Source organism: Lepisma saccharinum, chromosome 30 (genome assembly GCF_977018435.1).
Source record: "Lepisma saccharinum chromosome 30, izLepSacc3.1, whole genome shotgun sequence".
NCBI classification, from domain to species: domain Eukaryota; kingdom Metazoa; phylum Arthropoda; class Insecta; order Zygentoma; family Lepismatidae; genus Lepisma; species Lepisma saccharinum.
The window spans coordinates 35,652,596-35,674,516 of NC_139258.1; the positions used below are offsets into that span (position 1 = coordinate 35,652,596).

Sequence of the window (21,921 nt, forward strand, 5' to 3'; positions counted from 1 at the left end):
TCTTACAGCATATGCTAAAGCAATATTAAAGAGCAATTGAGACAATGCATCTCCTTGTTTTAACCAATCATGAGTTGTAAATTTGTCAGACATATTAATACCCTCAGGAATTAATTATACTTTCTATTTCATTATTGCATACTTTTATCATATTAACAAGCCTTAGAAATTTGTTTCCTATGTAATGTTTTATTCATATTGCAATATATCAATCGCACAGTTGTTCTTTCTTGGTGTAGAGGTGTTATGTATATAAGTGGTGAGTCTTCGAATCGAAATCAAGATCCACTCCAATAATGAGAATATAGCCAGACGCGAACAGGACGAGACGCTAACCCATATATTATCATTTGGATAATTTATCCGATGATATGACGGTACGAATCATATCAGAAGCTGATACCGAGTTTTCTCGAACCGACCATTCTTGGAACGGTTGACTACGAACACTCCCACACGATACTTTCATTTGTTTTGGTCTTGGGATCATTGTCCTCCAGCTGTTTTTCTGCTTGCAATGATTTCCAAACGAAGGATATGATAACTGTACAGACGGCGACTCAACGCCATTCCGTGGCACTCGAGCGGAACTGCAGGAGACACCAGCTACTGTCCGTGACGTGGTTGTAATCACTTGACCTTGACTTGTGGCTCGACGCGATGGAAGCCCAAAAGCCGGAGTGGTCGGGCGGGTATCTGACGCGTGACCCGCTGCAGTTCTCTCGTCGCGTATGTTGCCTGCGCATCGGTTGACAAGCGTCCGGTTGTTAGTGCGTGTTGTGATTGTGTGTGTGTGTGTGTGGTGCTCGTGTATATTTTAAGAAGTTTGTGTTGCGTTCCCTTGTGTACCATTTGTTAAAATCTTGTATTGTCGCTCCGTGTGCAGTGCTTTTAATACATATCTGAAACCAGCTTTATAAGGGGAAAAACAGCAATAAATGCGATATCGATAACAGAGGTAAGGTCTTTGATTGGTTAATTTGTTTTATTTTACTTGGCTTCTTGTGCCACTTTTTGGCTAATTTGCGATGGGGATGAGTGATGATATGACGAATGGACACTCACAAACATCCATGCCCAGGCCGGGATTCGAACCCGGGACTCCTGGTGTCGTAGCGCGATGTGCTAACCATTCCGCCACGGGGGCCGGCGTAAGGTGTTTGACGATGATTTAGGATCTTAAACTGTGCAATCAACTGATTGTGAGTGGCGTGCCTTCACGATTCCGTGGTGGTCGTCGCCTTGTACTCAAGGGGCTCCAGGTTCGATACCCGGGGAGGCACATAGTGGCTCGAATCTAACTTTAAACTGTAAATCCAGTCTCAATTAGCCTTTCTGTGCATAAAATGGACTTAAATCCATTCATCAATTTCATCACTCATCCCCATCTTCGTAAATTAGCCAAAAGTGGAACAAAAAGCGAAGTAAAATAAAGCAAATCAATCAATCAATCAATCTAGCTGCTATAATGAGGTTGTGGGGCATTATATTATGAGTTGTACAGCTACGACCAATATATTCATGGGCAAAATAACACCAGAATTAAATCATAGGAAAGGAACTGTTTTCCATAAATCACGTGATTTTGTTTACACTAATTTCGTACTTACTTTAAGCGCGATTCCAACCACTGTGTCTCCACTGGGATCCCTTGATTACAAGCCGATAGCTTTAGCGCTATGCCATATGTCAAAATTATTGTTGGATATGCTGGGATTGTTTCTAAAATACAGGGTTGCCCCAAAAAAGGTAACCGAAACATAAGGTAACGAAAATTATTCAGCTACCTTTTTGGGGGGTCACCCGTTAGAATATAGTAACAGGCAAATTATTGTTTGGGCTCGAGCCTAAGTTGGCACCACTGTGCGTGTGTATTGCAACTGAAACTATCTGCTCCTTGTGGTTGCGGAGATGTAACATTAGTTCTTACGTCAGTGGGAAGAAGCTCCTTCCCACGATATCCTACGATATTGACCACTCAGCAGATGAAAATGAATGGTCGTTTCGCTGACGCGAATCTAGCTCAATTAATAAACACATCCTGTTTCCGCTTTAGATGTCGCCTTGAAATACTTGTTACCTTCCTATTAGATATTTTTAAATAAAGGGCCATTTTCCATTCCTCAAACTTAGAAATAAATAAATCACAATGTTTTTCATTGTACCCTCGAGGATAAGTCTGATATGAGTTACAAGATAGTACCATGAGATGAAAACTACTGAAATCTACTGCTACTACTTGATGAGACTATTGTTTTAGTTCCATCTCCTCTTCAACTGTAAACTATTGGGTACTTTAATATTACCAAGAAACTCCATATTCTTTTAAAGTACAAGTTCGAAAGAAATGCTGAGGCTTTCTTCTCCAGAACTATTTATCTAAACCTGATTTATAGCATACAATACACTTGTGTCTGATTTTTCCAAGAATGAACAAACCATTTAAAATGTTTTGAAATTTGCCATTTATTCACATAAAGAGTTAATGAATATCGAGATTTTACTTGCATATCTTTTCCTTATTTCTTACCTTTTTATCGTTAAAACTTACATCACTATATTTATTAGTACTAGTTATATTTACGATTTCATGTATCATAATCCTCTCATAGGATAGTGGCAATGAAGATTTGTTGTAAAAGCATATGTCATCCTTATAGTCTTGCAATTGTAAGTAGTGTGATGCGAACAAAGAATAGTCAATTCGGACATTTTCCCGTGATTTTTGAACAAATATTCCATAATATTATGTTCTTGCTTTGACAGTTGAGAACTTCTAAACAAACGAGGACTACAGCGATTACTGGCAGAGGCAAATGTTAATTAGACTCATACCTGGTTGCATTTCATTCCATAATTTCTTTTCGAACGTTTAATGAAATTGGAAACTATAAGTAAGCCGTGGCGAGTTTTATTGGTTGACGGGTGATCATACACACGCCGATGTTTTCCGAGTCCAAGAATGGATTCTGGTATTATTTCTAAGTAGCATTTTCCTTAGGATGCTGGAAAAGCATCGAAATTTTGGAATTCCTTCGGAGATCTAATCTAGGGACGCTCGTAATTTAGTACGATATAGCTCTCTCTCTCTCTCTCTCTCTCTCTCTCTCTCTCTCTCTCTCTCTCTCTCTCTCTCTCTCTCTCTCTCCACACACACACACACACACACACTAGGTGACGGAAAGAAGGATAATAGGGATTTGCGAGAGATATAAAGATCTAAGTGCGCGTGTGTGTATATAGGTACCCTATACCTATAGCCTCCCCTCTCTCAGGTTGTGTGTGTGTCCGACCGTGTACACGCATACGCACACACTTATATCTCTCGCAAATCCTTATTCTCTGTCTTTCCGTCACCTTGGGACGATCGCGTTGTACTAAAGGTCTCAGGTTCGTGTTCTGTCGTAGACACGTGTGTTCATTTAATTTAATCAGCAGCTTCTAATCCTCATTGTTACAATTTGCCTAAAGATGCAGAAAAGCGCCGGCCCGCGACCGAAGTTTCTGCGCTCCAATCCCGGCCTTGACATGGATGCTGTTTGTGAGTACACTTCATCACTTTCATTTCATCATGACTCACCTTCACCGTCATGATTAGCCAAAAGTGGCAGAAAAACGGCATTTTCTTTGCATTTCTTTTATCTTTCTTCGCTTCTACCTCTTTGGTCAATCGATATTGATGAAATGGATGATGGGGAAAACGCAGTGGTTCTCAGGATTCGAATCTAGTGGTATAATATAGATATAACTAACTAACTCTCTAGCCTTCTTAAACCCGAAGGTTCATGGCTACAGTAACACAGGCCTTCCATCTGTCCCTATCCTGAGCAAGATCTTTATACTCTTTTCCATCCCTACCGATTTCCTTTAGGTCCATCTAAACGTTATCCCTCCATCTTCGTCCATTCGTTCCATTCGTGTATAACGTACATATATTAGCTACTACATTCTACTTAAGCCAAGTAAACTTAACAATATTTAGTGAGTGCTCTAGTAACTTGTAGTTTTACTGGTGTTGCCATGTTCTGTTTACGCTACTGTCAAGGGGGGAAGGAGGGTACCCCCCATGAAATATCTTCGAAAAGACAATATAATTCGAATGGTGATATTTCATTATAAATAATACTGTTTTCTGTGACTTACAGGCTGCAAGGTACAGCAGTTATTCCCATGTCTAACAAAGAAAGGAAAACCCTTTTTCACCACAGAATCATAAAATTATTGGTCAGGACGATATTGGAAGGGGAAATTTTTATAATTCCGACGTTCGGGACAGAAAATTTGACATTTCCGGACCAGTTCCGGGACGGGAATCTTTCGAAATTTCCGAACGCTGTGAAAATCCCAAATTCTACACATTATTTCCCCTTCTGGAACAAAGCGGTTAATTTCAAGAATTTTTTGACACTTTTAGTGCAAAAAGAAATGCCATGAATTTCCCACTTTCCAATACGATCTGTTAGAATTTCTCGACCATTCAGCATATAGAAATTCGGAAATTATTTCCCGAAGTCATCACCTGACCTTGATAATTCACACATCGTCATTTTGAATTACTTTTTTATACTCTACCCTTCGATGCGGGAAAACATGGATCATAGGTAATGGTGATTAAGTGGTTTCTATTTGACATCTGTGCATCGTGAAAAATTACAAAAAAGATAATGAAATGTTCATCACCCAAGTGATACATGTTGATGGAAAGGAAGCAAGGCGGATGCAGTTTCTATTCAAATAGTGGGTCAAGTCGGAAGGTGGTTGCCCTCCGTGGCGAAGTGATCAGCTCGTCGTGCTACAAAGCCAGGGGTCCCGGGTTCGAATCCCGGATAGTACATGGATGTTTGTGTATGTCGGTAATGAGAAAAACCGAGAATATAGTGAAAATTGATATGTGTGAAAGTTGAGAAAATTGTGAATGATAGGGATACTACCGCATAGGGTATTCTTTATAAAAAAACAAAAAGGAGTCGGTATGGTGTCTTGAGTGCCAAGCGGGAGACCGGGTTCGATTCCCGGGTCGGAATTTTTAAGGCCTTGTCCCCGCATAAATCAGCATCGGGGCTCACCTAGTCTCAAATCAATGGGTAGTTGGTGGCAACCGGGGGGGGGGGGGAGGGTAAGGGCGGCCGGAGTTTCGATATCGAATGGGCACCACATGGACGGAGTTTGAGCTTTTGCTTTGGGGGGACTTAACTCTGGGAGAAGCATATGATGTACCTGAGGGTTATTGAATATCCCCTAGTTTATAAGGGGGCCGGAGGCCTTCCCCCGGAAATAAAAAAAAGACAACTTAAAGACACTGAGTTCTAAGCCTTTTAGATTTGAAAATGTTAAATTTCCTCACTTAAGTAAACAAATATTAATTAGTATATTGGTTGTCAGTTTTAAAAGACGCAAAACAGTACGATTATTGCATTTTGCATTTCATTATTTTTTTATTGATACAATGATCGTATTACTTTAGAAAAGTTACTACGGTACAATAGTAAGCTTCAGAAATTTTAGAAAAATTACCGCACATGAGATCATTCCAAACGTCCAGATTTGCGGTATGGCTTCATAACAAAAAATGCAGTAACTGAACTTAATCATGTGTTATTTTTTAATCTTTTTTAAATTGGGGGCCAGGCCCCCCTGGCCCCTCCAGAACTCCGCCTATGATGTGGGGCCCTAACCTTACATCCCTTAAAATGTGCCTTCATAGCACGGCGAACTGTACCTTTACCATACTTCAAGATATTTTCACTCAATTTGAATTCTATGATTTGTAAAATAATAATAATAAAATGTGAAATATAAGTTCTGTGTCTGAGGAGCAAGATATGAAATCCTGCGGACGCCCTTGGCTGCTGGACTTGGCAGTTTAGCCATAGTCGTGAGGAAAAGCAGGTTCTACACGTCGCTTAAGGAAAATAACTTAATTCCTAGACAAATCACGCCACGAGGCTTTTGAAATATAACCTGTGCATGTTTCCGCCGACATTCCATTGTGTCTCCTGGCGCTGTTTCCAAGGACGCATATCTGGGAGCGATGACTGGCCGGATGAGGCATGGGCAGTAGGCGACTCGGAACAGAACATTGCATAACACGAGACTAGGGGAATAATTCATTCCTTAAGCCTCTGTGTGTACAAACGGACTTTCAAGCTCATCTTCTGCTTCGGACAGTAGATGACGGTTCCTTTATCTCTTCTGTGATAGAAGCGTGTCTCCTTCCAGACCCCGGCAGCACGTGCGAAAGTATAATTATCCAAAGCTTCCTCTTGGCCTCGTGCCAGATACATTGCAGGAGACCGGTCTTCACTTGAGGAAAGCTTCTGCTCTTCCTCTCTGTGCACTCCCCTTGTGAATGTTGCTACCTCTCCTGTTCTCTACGTCCTTTTCTGTATGCGATTCATTGATTGATTTGCTTTATTTTACTTCGCTTATTTGTGCCACTTTTGACTAATTTGCGAAGATTGGGATGAGTAATGATATGATGAACTTGATGAATGGACACTCACAAACATCCATGCCCAGGTCAGGATTCTAACCCGGGACCCCTGGCGTCGTAACGCGTTGGGGTATCCACTCCGCCCAGGGGGCCGGCTTTTCTGTATTTGAGTTCCAGCATTTTCTGAAAGGGGGCTGTTTATAAAATCACTATTAAATAGCAAGAAGTGGTTCATACACAGTATGTCTATAAAGATTTTAGACTGACAATACAATAAGGTGGAAATCTCTTGGGATTATGTTTATGTGCCTCGTCACAGCTTCATCAATTGTGAGTTCCAAAATATTGTCAAAACGTTGGCCCTTCAGGGGGGACTTCATTTTCGGGAATAAAATGTAGTCGGCCAAATCTGGCGAATAAGGTGGGTGCCTTGTGCCTTGGCGCATTGTCGTGCTGCAGGAACCGGAATCAACCAGCTCTGGTCTCAGTCGCGCAAGCGCTCCAAAATGGCTCTATACACAGTTGTAATCATCAATCAGCCTCGGTGACTGCGCACGGTTTTCATTCATTACTGGTGGACGGACGACCCTCACTTGGATCATCCGCCACATCTTGCTGACCGTCACGGAATCAACGATGCCAATTCTTCATTGCCTTGTAAGAAGTTCTCAGCATGTCAACGGTTTTATGGGCTTTTACACATAACTTTATCGTCACTCTTTGTTCTGTTTTCAAATGCATGACGGGTAGAAAACGCTGCACACATTTAAAAGCTGTAATTCACTCAATATTGTACCGAAACAGGCACCGATTTCACTGCACAGTCACCACGTGTGACACTACATAATACATGTACCAAACGCCAGATGGCAGCATTCACCTTGTTACAGTGTTGCCAGTCTAAAAACTTAGTAGACACACTGTGTATGCATCAACATTCCAACTCTGTCCATACTGGTCGTAGCATGTCCCTGTCAAGAGTGGACCAACTGAAATACTACTACTGCTGCTTCCACCACCACCACCGCTAATAATAATAAAAATTACCGAGACTGCTACTATTATTGTTGTATGATTTGCTTAGGCGAAGGGAAAAAATTGTCCAAAAGGGAAATTTTACCCCTTGGAAAGGGAAATTGTGCTCTCATATTCTGGCAACACTTCTGCACAGCGGCCTGAAGTCCTTTGCACCTGAGTGTCTTATTGTGTTTCAACAAACCATGCAACACACCATTGGCAATTGCATGGTGTTTACAATAGAGCAATTTGTGTATTATTCCATGCATGTATTGAAACAGCGCCATTGATTGGAATTCCCATGGGACTTGGAGAGCTCGCTACTTGTTATGCTAGGCGAGATGATAAGAAATTATGTATCGATTCTATTTGTGAAATATGCCATACTACAGAGTTTTTCGCGGTCGGCCAGTGGGAGTGTATCTGCCGGCCTTTAGACCCACAGCTGTACGCTGACTTTCGATTGGACGCGTCAGTGCTTCAGTATCCAGATAGCTGGTGTCCAGTTTGCACTTGTTTGTGAAGTGACAAGTTGTTAACAAGTGTTTTAGATTGTTTTCTTTTAGTTTATATATTACTGGTGCATTTCTACGGTCTAATAATGACAAGCTATACGTAAAATTTAAAACAACGAATAGCTATTTATGTACGACTCTCACGTTATTACTAATTCTTGTAGAGAACTTGGAATGCGTTTTGCAGCAGAATTCCTAGATGTTCCCGTTTCACACAGAAACAGTGTTCCAAAACTTGTGAACAAATTTAGGGAAACGGGGTCTGTTCTTGATAAGAAGCGAAGGGTAAAACGGCGTGAGCTTACTTTGGGAAAAACTAGACGACGTTGGAGCACGATTTGATTCGAACATACTCCTCAAAAATCCCTCGGTCTCAATGCACAAGGAACAGACATTCCCATGGCTCTTGCGCGGTCAGCTACCAAACTTTTAAACCTGAAGCCATACATACATCAGGAAAGAAATTGAAGCAATTCAGAATAGGAACTGATACGTGTTAGTGAAAATGACCTTAAAATAGTGGCGTACGCAAGGGGGGGTTACGGGGTTTAAACCCCCCCTTGAGCTTTTAAAATTATATGAAAAATGCTGTGGAAAAAATAAAAATGACCAATTTATCACTGTCAAGGACCTGCGACAGTACTACTACTACTAATAATAATAATAATAATAATAATAATACTATAATTTGAATTATTATTCCCATGCAGCACGATGAAAAGCACAGCATTCTAAACACGCGTCTTTAAGAGTGAATGCCTTGAAAATAAACACGAATTCTTGAAAATAATGTATAAGGGGGGCAACTATGATTTCAAGGAGCAAAAAAGTTCTTTTGTATCTCTGCTGCAACAATGTTCAATGATCATTTATTTTTTTGTGTGAACAATGAGCATTAACTAAAGAAAGTTCTTGGTTCGTTGAAAGCGGCTAATGTATAGACAAAGGCTAGGCCGACAAGAATAACTCAGTCACCAGTCCGCCTTCCCGCGGCACGTTTGAATTTCTGAATTCAAACGACAATAAGCTTAATTATTGTAAAATGTTTTGTTGGTAATAACAGTGAGACAATCCAGATGTGAATTATCGGGGATATTTATGCGGGGACAAAGCCGGAAAAATTCCAACCAATTCCGGGAATCGAATCCGGATCTCCAGCATGGTTGTCAGGTGCCCTACTGACCAGACCCCCGCAGCTTCTTGGATGAGTTCCGTACTTTGGTTATTTCAATTTATTTTAATATATTTTCTTGTTTTTATGGATTTTCTTCACACTTAAAATGTCTCATCTCGTTAAGTAGACAATTATTTCGTAAGAAAGAAAAAATGCTCTAGAATTTGTTAAAAATCGAATTACTATAAATTAATTTCGTTTTATTGCTTTCATAAATACTATATTTATGTAGATCTCTACTACTTAATAGTAGTAGTGGTATTAGTAGTATTATTAGTAGTAATTCAACTAATTAATTAATTATAAGTATTATTAATTAATTATGAGTATTATTATTTAATTAAAGTATAATAAAACAATGGTAAAGTGAATTTGGAGATAGTTTTAGATATAACCCCCCCCCCCCCTTGATGAAATCCTGCGTACGCTACTGCCTTAAAACATGCCGTAAATGTGTGGAAGCAGGAGGGCTTTCCCAACACCTCTTGTAATAAGAGGCTTGCTCATTATTGTAACGTCATTGTAATTGTACGAGCTTATTTCATTACATACGAGGGGGGGCTGGAAAGTTCATGAAATCACCAGAAGAAATACAGCTGGAACAACCATTTTAATACATTATTCAATGTATTCCCCCCGAAGCTCAATACACTTTTCACAACGATATTTCAACATTTGTAACCCTTTCAAATAGAAGGTTTTGTCCTGCCATTCAAACCAGCCGTCCACCTCCTCAACCAGTGCCTCTTCGGATGGAAAATGTGTGCCCTTAAGATGTTTTTTGAGGTTTGGAAAGAGGTGATAGTCGGATGGGGCAAGATCAGGGGAATAGGGTGGGTGGGGTACACAGGTAAAGCCCAGATCCGCCAGCAATTGCATTGTTTGATGGGCCTTGTGCGAGGGCGCATTGTCCTGGAGAAATTGCACACCATGGCTCACTTTTCCCCGACGTTTTTCCTTCAGAGCCGCCTTCAATTCAATCAAATATTGGGAATAAACAGCAGCATTGATGGTTTCACCCTGTTTAAGATATTTTATGAGGATGACACAGTCCTTATCCCAAAATACCGATGCCAGAACCTTCCCTGCTGACCTTTGACTTCGGAACTTTTTCGGTCGAGGAGAACCACGGTGGCGCCACTCCATTGGTTGCTTTTTAGTCTGTCGGTCATAATGGTGAATCCATGTTTCATCTTCAGTCACCAGACAGCGCAAAAAATCATCAGGGTGTTGAAATTTGCGCACGATCTCCCGTGACATCTGCACCCGTGTTCTCTTCTGGTCAGCATTCAGACATTTTGGGATCCATTTCGCACTGAGCTTCCGCATGTCCAGATACTCTGATATTATGACACCCACACGCTCATGCAATATCCCCAGATACGCAGCAATGGTTTTGGTGGATATGCGCTTATCCTCCATGAACATGTCGTGCACTTTGACAATGTTTTCCCTGGTCACTGCACTTGCAGGCCTGCCAGAGCGGGGTTCATCTTCAGTCTCACCATGTCCAGTCTTAAAATGCTTCACCCATTTGGCTACTGTTGTATATCCTGGGGCATGTTCCCCCAAAGTCTCATGCAAAGTTTTATGGATATCCATGGGGGATTTGTCTTGCAACATGAAAAATTTGATGACACTGCGAAGCTCATTCTTCTCAAATTTCCTTATGCCCTCCGCCATCTCTTCTTACTGAACGTGAAACAAAAAAAAATAACAATGACAAAAGGATCATATGCAGGATAAGAGGTTTACAATATATGCTCTTTCTAATGGCTACAACGATTTGTTTCAATGTTTATTTCTTCTGGGTGATTTCATGAACTTTCCAGCCCCCCCCTCGTAGCTAGCGGCTTCAGTTACGCGGATGTTTCATCCAGTTTGCCGGCAGACGCGCTCTTACTTCCCGGCGCGCTAGCCGCCGCTCTACGGCTAACTTGACCGTGAAAGGCACTGTGTTATGGCATCAAGATGGAATAAAATTTCTCCACTTGATCGTAGCAGAACTGTTACGATAATGCTAGAGCGGTCCTTAGTCTGGAATGAAAGGAACATTCAGCACTGAAATTGGGCCTCTCTTTGTACTAAAAACCCAAGATTGTACGTTTGTAGGAAATGCATGAGAAAACGAGCCGCACATGCCTGAGAAATAATTACCTTCCGGTTACAGGATCCCTGAGAACGGCAGCTGAGGTAGCCAGACGATTACATGTGATGGATGACGTGTTCGCTTCCGCGCGTGCCCCTGCCACAGGCGTTGGATATTTGTCGGCGACTCCTTACCAAGAATTTCGGCAGCGTTTTATTTGAGGAGTTAATTAGTGCTTGACCCATAAATTTTCTTCTGCCCACTTTTTCATTTGTCAGTTGCCTGCTTCAAAGCCTTCCTCTCGCGCAGAATGACCGAGGCCACATTTGTGTTAAATGGCTCACTTAAAGAGTACGATTCTCTTACCTAGTATACAGGGTTTTTGCAAATAAGGTGGCACAAAAAGAGAGGCTTGTAGCGAGATTGATTGATTGAATTTGAATTTTTTTGGTGCGTCAGCACTTGGGCCATTTTGCACCTGTCACATTATACGGGGTTCAGCCCCTTACCATGACTAAAATATAATTAACATAACATAACATAACTGAAATGCCGGACTAAAATATTCTTACTTGCGTTAAAAACTGAGGCTGTAAAGGGGCACTCGGCACACGTAAGGACAAAACACAAGACACTCCTACAAGGATTACACTGGCCATAGGCCCAGACGCCAGTGCCTCGCTAGTCTGCAAAATGCAGTCCAGGTTGCAATTCGTGGAAGTGAGGTTGACAATTAGATGAGCTTACACCCCTTTAGCGAGATTGATTCATAACAAATGTAACCCATCATACACGGAAGGACATTTATTGGTTATTTTACTTAACTTTTGTCCTGCTTCTAACTAATTGCGAAGACGAGGATGAATACTGATAAGGTGAAATGGATCAAGGACGCGAGTCCAGGCACCAGGCCCTCGTTGGGCTGCAAGACAGCAGTTACCGAGTGTATTATGCAAAGAAGAGAAAGAGACTGATAGAGAGAGCGAGAGAAAGAGAAAAAAGGAGAGGAAGCAGGGATAGAGAGAGAGAAAGAGAAATAAAGGAGAAGAAACAGGGATAGAGAGAGAGACAGAAACAGAGAGAAAGGAGAAGAAACGGGTTAGAGAGAGGGAGACAAAAAAGAGAAAGAAAGGAGAAGAAGCAGAGAGAGAGAGAGAGACAGAGAGAGACAGAAAGGGAAAGAAATAAGAAGAAACAGGGATACAGAGAGATACAGTAAGAGAAGGAAAGGAGAAGAAACAGGGATAGAGAGAGAGAGAGAGAGAGAGAAAGAGTAAGAAAGGAGAAGAAACGGGTTAGAGAGAGGGAGAGAGAGACAGAAACAGAAAGAAAGGAGAAGAAACGGGTTAGAGAGAGGGAGACAAGAAAGAAAGGAGAAGAAGCAGGGATAGAGAGAGACAGAAAGGGAAAGATAGGAGAAGAAACTGGGATAGAGAGAGATACAGAAAGAGAAGGAAAGGAGAAGAAACAGGGATAGAGAGAGAGAGAGAGAGACAGAAAGAGTAAGAAAGGAGAAGAAACGGATTAGAGAGAGGGAGATAAAAAGAGAAAGAAAGGAGAAGAAACAGTTCTAGAGAGAGAGACAGAAACAGAAAGAAAGGAGAAGAAACGGGTTAGAGAGAGAGAGAGACAAAAAGAAATAAAGGAGAAGAAGCAGGGATAGAGAGAGAGAGACAGAAAGGAGAAGAAACAGAGATACAGTAAGAGAAGAAAAGGTGAAGAAACAGGGATAGAGAGAGAGACAGAAAGATAAAGACAGAAGAAACAGGAATAGAGGGAGAAGGAAACATAAGGAGAAAGAAAGGAGAAGAAACAGGGATAGAGAGAAAGAAAGGAGAGGAAACAGGAATAGAAAGAGAGAGACAGTGAAAGAAAGCATAAGAAACAGGGATAGAGAAAGGGGCACAGAGAGAGAAATGGAGTTTGAAGAAGAGATAGAGAGAGAGAGAGACAGACAAACATGGAAAAAGAGAAAGAACGACAGAGGCAATAAAAATATACATACACAGAGAGAGGAGGAGGAAGCGAGAGGGAAGATGAGATGATGAAGGGAGAGATGCATATTAGAGAGAGAAGCATGGAGCTGAAATTTTCAAAAAAAAAAAAAAGCGAATTTGTTAATGAGAGATATAAATGAATATGAAGTTGTACCTAAACCTACACTTGCCAGGAAAAACCCAACCGATTCCAATCTATGCAACAGGTGTTGGCTCTTAAATCGACCTTTCTGCTTCCTTGTACGATTCGCTTATTTTGCTTCGAATGAGTGGCGTGAAGCGTCGCCGAATTTGAATCTCCGCCAGCAACATTTGAGCTTCTTTTTTTATTTTGTTTCCTTTCGCTTCGGGACATTGATTCCTCTTCAACTCTCTCAGTTTTCAATACGTTGCCAGGAGAAATATTGTTGTAACCACAAGCAATGTTCTGGAGGAATATCTATGGTAAAAACAGAGAACGCTGTGGTAATTGTGAGGACGATTTAGGAAATGGGACAAGCTACATAATCACCATCTCCATTCTACAATGCTCTAGTGGCGGAGAATTCATGGAATCTAGGTATTGTAGACAGTACCAAGAGCGGATAGAGTGAGCACGAATCACATAAATGTAATCTGCCCACCCCTTCAACCCCCACAGACAAATTTAATAAGTAAGCCTTTACGATTTAGAATAGTTCCATAAAGTCTGTACTTTGTCTTCATTTATCTATACTTTGTCTCGCATTACACTGGAGCAAGGAAACGAAAACAAGGGAAATAGTGACGCGAGACGGCTACACCATGAACACGTGAGAGGGAATGGGATTGCGTAGAGGGGGGAAAGCGACAGCAGTTATCTGCCATCGCTGCAGATTTTACTGCTTCGCTATGCCCACTCGATTCCCCTTTTCTGCCGCTATGCGCGGGATTGCTCCAGAGATTGGCTTATACGAAGGCCAATGGATCCGCATGGTCTGTGCAGTCACGTGACTGCGACAGCCAGTCCGCGTCACTTGCATCGGAGTTGCATGTAGGCATGGTCACCAGGAATTCTGAAATATCTGTCGCGTTGTTTCTCTGCCTGAGCGCCCATGCACAAGTGTCGCCATCTATAGATAACGTTGTCGACTCTAGAAATATCCTCAAATTATAATTTTATAAGCAATGCTGCAATTTTAGACAATCATAACAAATATTCTGATGTCCATTACCTTTTAAATGAAATGAATTTTAGCTTCTATTTCTACTTCACGTGAATAGTGAAAGCAAATATTCACTTGGTATTGAGGGCGCACCCAAGAAGAGATCTTGCCCTTCCAAAGTGCAGACGCCAAACTGATAATAATAATAGCCTAATAATCATTGAAAAAATAAAATGGAATGGAATGTAGTATATACCGATAATGTTTATGTATATATATATATATATATATATATATATATATATATATATATATATATATATAATATACACACACACACTTGTGTTCAAAGAAATAGACCCACCTCACACTTTTGACATAAAATGTTATTAAATTTATTAACATCATACGTATTTATTACTGAATTTTATCTACATATAACTAGGATTAGACGCTTCTATTTGGATAAATATTTCATGTGCCTTCAAACAGTTGGAAGAAAAAGTAAGAACAAGTAAGCATTTTATGTCAAAAGTGTGAGGTGGGTCTATTTCTTTGCACGCAAGTGTGTGTGTATCGTATCATTCTACTGAATGATGGGATCGAACCAACCACTCCAATAGATTAAATAGAAAATGTAGCTATTCACCATCCATCCTCGTTAAAGATGAGACCACTTGTCCTCATGACAAGTTGTATGCTTGGCTGCGAAATGTACAACTGAAATACAATACCTAAATATACCACTAGAAATTGCAAATAGTCACTCGTTCGATTTTGTGAACCTTTGAACTTGAATCATGCATGTTATGGTTAGGATAATTACCTGTCTACAGTTAGAAAAACCATGATGAATTTTAAGGAAAGGTAGAGTAAATAAACTAAGCTCTCTCTAGGCTTCGTAGGCACTTCACCTAAGTCAGTCAGACTGCTCCTTCTGTCCTTTTCCAAGTCCTGTTGCCTGTCTCTAATGAAAACCATAAGTGGCTCTCTTCCCAGTCTGTCCGTCCCTCTCACACCTCCCTCTGCAGACTTCCTATCCGCTGATCAGTCAGTTTTTACCTTCCTACTCATGTAAGCTGCTTCTTGTTTACCTCATGTAAACCTTGCAGCCCAATATATCAGGAAGTGGAAGTCTGCTTAACATTCGACTGTGCACAATTCAAACTACCTGAGAGGACCGGACAGCTGGTGTAAACAAGTTGTAACGACCCTGCTTGGTCGTCATTCAGTTATTATTAGACCTTGCGTGGTCGCTATATTCTTTTTAATCGGATGAAAGAGTTAAGCGGAATGTCCCTGCGAGGCGTACGCTTTTAGTTTAAATGTATTCTGAAAATGTTAAACCTTCCACCTCTACGTTTACTAGCTTCACTCATTACTAGACCTTGCGTGGTCGCTATACTCTTTTTAATGTTATAATTTATTGTCATTTACACTGTTCAACTCGTTGTTTAGAATTGCAAAGTCCTGCGAGGCTCATTATTAATTGTATTGTCTGAATGCACACAGTTTTAGTATATATTAACACGTGCATCTAGTGATTTTCCCACTAGTGATTTCTCAATGTCAAAACCTTGATATTTCTCAGTACGAAGTTTGCAATATGTAAGAAAAATGAGTTAGCAACGCGTACTTGTAGTTAAAATTTTCACCACCCATGCGCCACCGCGAGTATAAAGCCAGCGCAGCGAGACCAGTGTTGCCACATGAAGGGAAATTTCCCTTTTTGAAGGGAAATTTGGAGCTGATTTTAAGTGAAAAGGGAAAAGGGAAATTCGATGAAAAATAGCGAATTTTCAGGGAAATTTTAAAACAGACCCTACATTAATTATATTAAACATTATAAGAGTTTCCAGTTTTGAAAATGAGAACTTTTAATTTTTTTATTTTGTCGTATACTTTGTTCTGAGAGGAAGGGTGGAATTTGGGTTGATCCACATCTGGCTACCATTTGGGGCCGGAGGTCATTGGCCATTCACCCTTATGTCCCGGCTTTGGGAGTGGGAGTTCGAAGGTATTGTTTATGTTGTAAGGCTCCCCGTTTTTCTCTGAATTTTGCCTCGAAAACTACATGTGCAAACCATAAAGTTCTCTTTGTCGCAAATTATCTTTACTTTAGTCTTCAATGGACACTGGGTAATGGGTATTCGTCATGTGCGAGTGTTTGGTGGAAGGTTGTGCCCGTCTTGGATTATGGAATAACAAGGGAAGCAAAGGAAACTATCTGCAACTCCAGAATATATTAGAAAACGTCGTGAAGAATTATCGGAAGATGATAAAAGACCGCGGAAAGAAGTTAAAAAATTCCTTGCGGAGTTGCAAGAAGTGGCCAACAATACTTCTCAGACTAAATGGATTAAATTTTCATAAAAAACTTGTGTTTTAGAAGTTTCCACCTAATATGTGAAATTTACGACAATGGAACATTTGCTCATGTATGTACTATATATATATATATATATATATATATATATATATATATATATATATATATATATATATATATATATAATAAATCTGTGCTAGAATAGCATTTAGTGTAGAATATTTTTCATTTTCTTCTTGTGTGATGAAGACATGGGGCATTGGCCTCCCAAAATTCAATCTCTGTTTGTGTGTTTTGCTTTATACTGATGAAAATCTTCAGTTGCCAACTTTAACGTAATTTTAGCATATGGTTTTACATTTCATCTCAAAACGAAAAAAATGGCTTGGTTTAGCAATGAAATCTAAATTTTCCGAAAAAAAACATTTAAAAGTTATTGTTTTTATTGCTTATTGAATTGGTTTATTTCACTTCGCTTTTCTGCCACTTTTCGCTAATTGCGAAGATGGGCATGAGTGATGATATGATGAAATTATGAATGGACACTCACAAACAGCCATGCTCAGGCTGGGATTCGAACCCGGGACCCCTGGCGTAGTAGCATTTAAAAGTTAAACATATTATACATACATACATGGTTCAACGATAATATTTAATAATAATAATAATTATTATTATTATTATTAATAATAATAATAATTATTATTATTATTATTATTATTAATAATAATAATAATAATAATAATTCTTTAGATGAAGGGAAAAAATGTGCGAAAAAGGGAAATTTTACCCCTTGCAAAGGGAAATTGTGCTTACAGATTGTGGCAACACTGAGCGAGACCGGAGCTCAGTTGGCTCCCGGATGTCAACTGGCAAACATCCTGAAAAAACCGGCCATCCAGCCAGAAGCCTAGCAGCCATGCCAGAAGGAAGAAGGGAGGAAGAAAGAAGAAGAGCCTAGCAGCAACCTAACTACCCGGTCTAATCGCTTCGGCTGATAGGTGCCAGTTTCTACCTGCCCGGCTTGTCTGGGAGCACCAGGACCTCCTTCCTAACCTGCCGCCCTTGTACAGGAGACACCGGTCGGCTTGCCGATTCCTAGTTAGCGCTGGGGGTGTCGCGGCATCCTTTAATCCTATACCCAGCGCCCTAAATAAAATTAGGTCCCTATACTCCCCCTGGCGCCTCACTGCGAGAAATAAATTAAACGGTCCCTGCCCTAATTTGAGGCCAGAAGTGGTGAATGCACGTGTAGGGTAAATGTAAATGCACGTAAGTGATAAAAGTTAAAGACTAGTGTGCTAACAGACTTTCTTACGATAAGTTTATAATAAACATATATATTCACGTTTTACCCAGCTAGCCCTGAGTTATCTAGAGTCTGTGTCCACCGATTGAATTAAGGAAGTTAGCACTTATGGGTAGACTTTACCTTCCTCCTAATTGAAGTGTTTTGAGTGTGGTAATTGTGTGTGTACGCGGGGAGGGACGTAGCAAAGTGAATGAACTTAGGTGACATGAAGCTTAGAGAAAGTTAAAATAAAAATAAAGAATAATCCTATGAATTGATACGGTATTATATATATATATATATATATAGAGAGAGAGAGAGAGAGAGAGAGAGGGGGGGGGGGGAGCGGGTACCTTAATCTCTGCACCAGAAGCATGTGGAGCATGTTTTGCATTAAGGAAATGTGCTGTTTGTCAGTACTCACATTGGTTCTACGTATATTTATGACGTGTGAATATGTATTAATTGTTAATATATGTTAGCTTCCTTTTGATAGCAAGTTTGCGCACATCGTATATATTGTATGTATATCTTTAATTTGAGAATGACGATCGAGTTTCTTAATGGTCTCCATTTTTTAAAATCTTTCCAGAAATCGCGATACGCAGCAGAAGAAGAGCTCCCGCCCCCTCCGTCGCCGCCGCAGCTCAAAGAGGTGTCCGCCCTGGACGGCGTTCCGCGGCAGAGCGCCACAGAGCGGATACTGACGGAAACTATGACGCAGCACATCATGCGGGACGGTGTCAAACAGGTGAGTACTCCCTTCGTTTTATTTGTTGCATGTGTATATATTAGTAAACGACTTTTCTACTGGCAGCTGTTTCTATCTGCCAGTCGTCTTCGACTGTGTGACTCAGTTGTTAGCATATGCAGATGATGTAGACTTACTATGGGATGATATAAATACAATTAAGAATAATGCTAAAATATTTTTCAAAGGCGCTAAAGAGATAGGTTTGGAAGTTAGCAAAGAGAAAACTAAATATATGCTTACAGGTCGAAATCAAGTGTTAGGTAATAATCAAAATCTAATTATTTATAACAACTGGTTTGAACCAGTTTCCAAATTCAAGTACTAACAAATGAAAATGATATTAAAGAGGAAATAAAAAGCAGGCTTCATTCAGGAAATGCGTGTTACTTTTCTATTCATAAACTTTTGTCTTCTCGTTTAATATCTAAGAAACTAAAAGTTAAAATATACAAAACCGTAATTTTGCCTGTATTATTATATGGATGCGAAACTTGGTCCCTTACATTGAAAGAGGAACATAAATTGAGAGTATTTGAAAACAAGATCCTTAGGAAAATCTTTGGACCTAAAAGGGATGAGGAGACATGTGAGTGGAGAATGTTACATAATTTAGAACTACATAATTTGAATTCATGTCCAGATATTATTAGAATAATTAAATCAAGAAGACTTAGGTGGGCAGGCCATGTGGCACGAATGGGAGAGGAAAGAGGAGTTTACAGGATTCTTGTTGGGAAACCTGATGGTAAGAGACCTGTAGGAAGGCCAAGACGAAGATGGAGGTATACGTTGAGATGGACCTAAAGGAAATCGGTAGGGATGGAAAAGAGTATATAGATCTTGCTCAGGATAGGGACAGATGGAAGGCCTGTGTTGCTACAGCCATGAACCTTCGGGATTGAAAAGGCTAGAGAGTTAGTTAGTCAGTCATCTTCGAGGATGTATGGATTGGTGCAGGTGGCAATCTCAGTTGCTAACTTGACGTTCTAGGAAGAACATAGTTTGTCCCTGTAGCAACGTTGTTAAGCCTAATCTTGTCTTTTCTTTGCACATTTCAAGGAAGGGAAATTAATTGTTTGCTTGAATTGTTGTTTTTAGTCCACTTTATGCACAGGAAGGCTAATCGCTCAAAGAATCCAAAGTGTGTCAATTGACACATATATGTTGGCTCCAATAACATATTAACGTGCATAAACTGCAAATTATACATTTTTGGTGTGTCAAAATACACACAGAAATGCACAAAAGGTACTTTCATTATCTTATGCACTAAAAATACATCAATTGGGAAGATCAGACAATATGATTTCAAAGGTAACAAAATTTCACTTTTAATGCATCAGTTGACACAGCTAAATGTGTAATTTTTAGAAAAACAAATGAAAGCACTAAAAAAACTTCGGTAAAGGCAAAGCGGTACTGGAAACCTGTCTTGAAACGACCCCTGATTACAATTTTTTGACTTTGAGCAATTTTTAAAAACGAAGGTTACAAATGGCAACAACAAAATATTTTTGTTCATCCAGCCCCTCCCCCCTCTAAAACGCAGATATGTGTTATTCACCTTTATAATCCCATTCCCCCCGAAAAAAATCCTGCGTACGCCAGTGTCTTGAGGGGAAAAACACCTTAGTTTATGTAACTTCAAAGTTTGTGTATGAAGTGCAAGGGGTTAAATTGGTTTATTTAATGATTGACAGTCTATTTTCTACACACCTGCGCAACTAGTTGAAAAGTTGGTAACATTTCTGCAAGACTACTGCGAGTCCACGGACAACAAGTTTGGAACCGATGGTTTATTGTCTTGGGGTCCAAAATATGTCCTAAAAAGAAATTAGTAGTAACTACCATTCAAGTAATGAAAATTATATCCGTGTTAAAGAAAGTAAGAAATATAGTTTCATTTGAAATGAATCTAATAGTTTCCCGGGTTCGAATCCCGTCCTGGGCATGTTTATTTGTGTCCATTCATCATTTTAATCATATCATCACTCATCCCAATCTTCGCAAATTAGCCAAAAGTGCCACAAAAAGCGAAGTAAAATGAAGCAAATCAATCAATCATCATATAATAGTTTCTGTGAAAAAGAAACATGAAGTTACGTCAATTATGCTAATATGTACAGATAGGCAATTGAAACTCCTTTAAAGGCACCCCCAAATAAATTAGTCTGCGCATATGTTTATTGTTCAGTCACGGACACTTTTGTGTTGTAATGATCCCATTGAAAGTCAAATGGTTCATTACAACCCAGAAGTGTCCGTTCCTATACATCATTACTTCAAATAAACCGCGAGTTTTACACTTTACAGAAGTTCTCCAAGTTATATTCAACAAATTGACGTTGTTTTTCTTAGTTTTAACCCGAAAAGTGATTGACATTTTGAGAAAAACCGTTATATATTATTTCTTCGTGAATAAAAATAACTAATTTAAGCTTTAAATTATTTGTTACAAATGCTTGTTTACCTGAAGTTTTGTTTTCCATATATCGTCCGTATTCTACTGCCAACGAAAGTACTTGCATTTGCCTAACTCCATAAAAGTGGGAAAAGCTTTCATTAAACCCTAACAAAGCTCGTGTTTTATCCCTTCATTATGGCGGGAAATACCCTTGGGGCTTCTTCACGCAACAAAGGAGAAGGAACAATGACAATACAAGTTGCATTAAAGCCGATTTACTGAGTCGCTGGAGTGTCTGTTGCCATTTGCCTTCACTGATATCCTTTTTTCCCCTAAAAACTCTCACAATGAGTCGAAACAATGGCTCGAAATAGGTTTGTGGTGTCCCAGAATCGTATTTCAACAACAGTTGGTGATATGCTGCTTAATTGTCTCCATTTTCACTCCACGTAAGCGCATTATATTAACTGAAGCCAATAGGTCAGGAAAAACTGCAGCTTCAAGCTAAAATTAAATACATCAGATATTAGATAAGCACTAAAATGCATCTCTCTTTTCATATGTATTAAAAGAGGAGCATTCAGAGTATTTGCAAATAAAATCCTTAGAAGAATATTTGGACCTAAAAGAGATGAGGAGACAGGTGAGTGGAGAAGGTTACATAATTTAGAACTGTATAATTTGTATTCATGTACAGATATTATTAGAATTATTAAATCAAGAAGACTTAGGTGGACAGGCCATGTGGCACGAATGGGAGAGGAAAGAGGAATTTACAGGATCCTTGTTGGGAA

General features: G+C 39.8%; 1 protein-coding gene across 11 annotated transcripts in view; it reads left to right on the plus strand.

The window, feature by feature from the left end:
• The window catches only part of LOC145981874 (disks large 1 tumor suppressor protein-like), a 1,252,559-nt gene that overhangs the window by 640,254 nt on the left and 590,384 nt on the right, over positions 1-21,921 (plus strand). For 10 of the 11 annotated variants that reach the window (XM_083115344.1, XM_083115335.1, XM_083115336.1 and 7 more), the window contains one exon: positions 18,562-18,720. In XM_083115344.1, the coding sequence (XP_082971470.1) occupies positions 18,562-18,720 (159 nt within the window). Of the gene's footprint in view, positions 1-791; positions 959-18,561; positions 18,721-21,921 lie in introns of those variants that run through there. The other variant, XM_083115346.1, reaches the window with a different exon arrangement.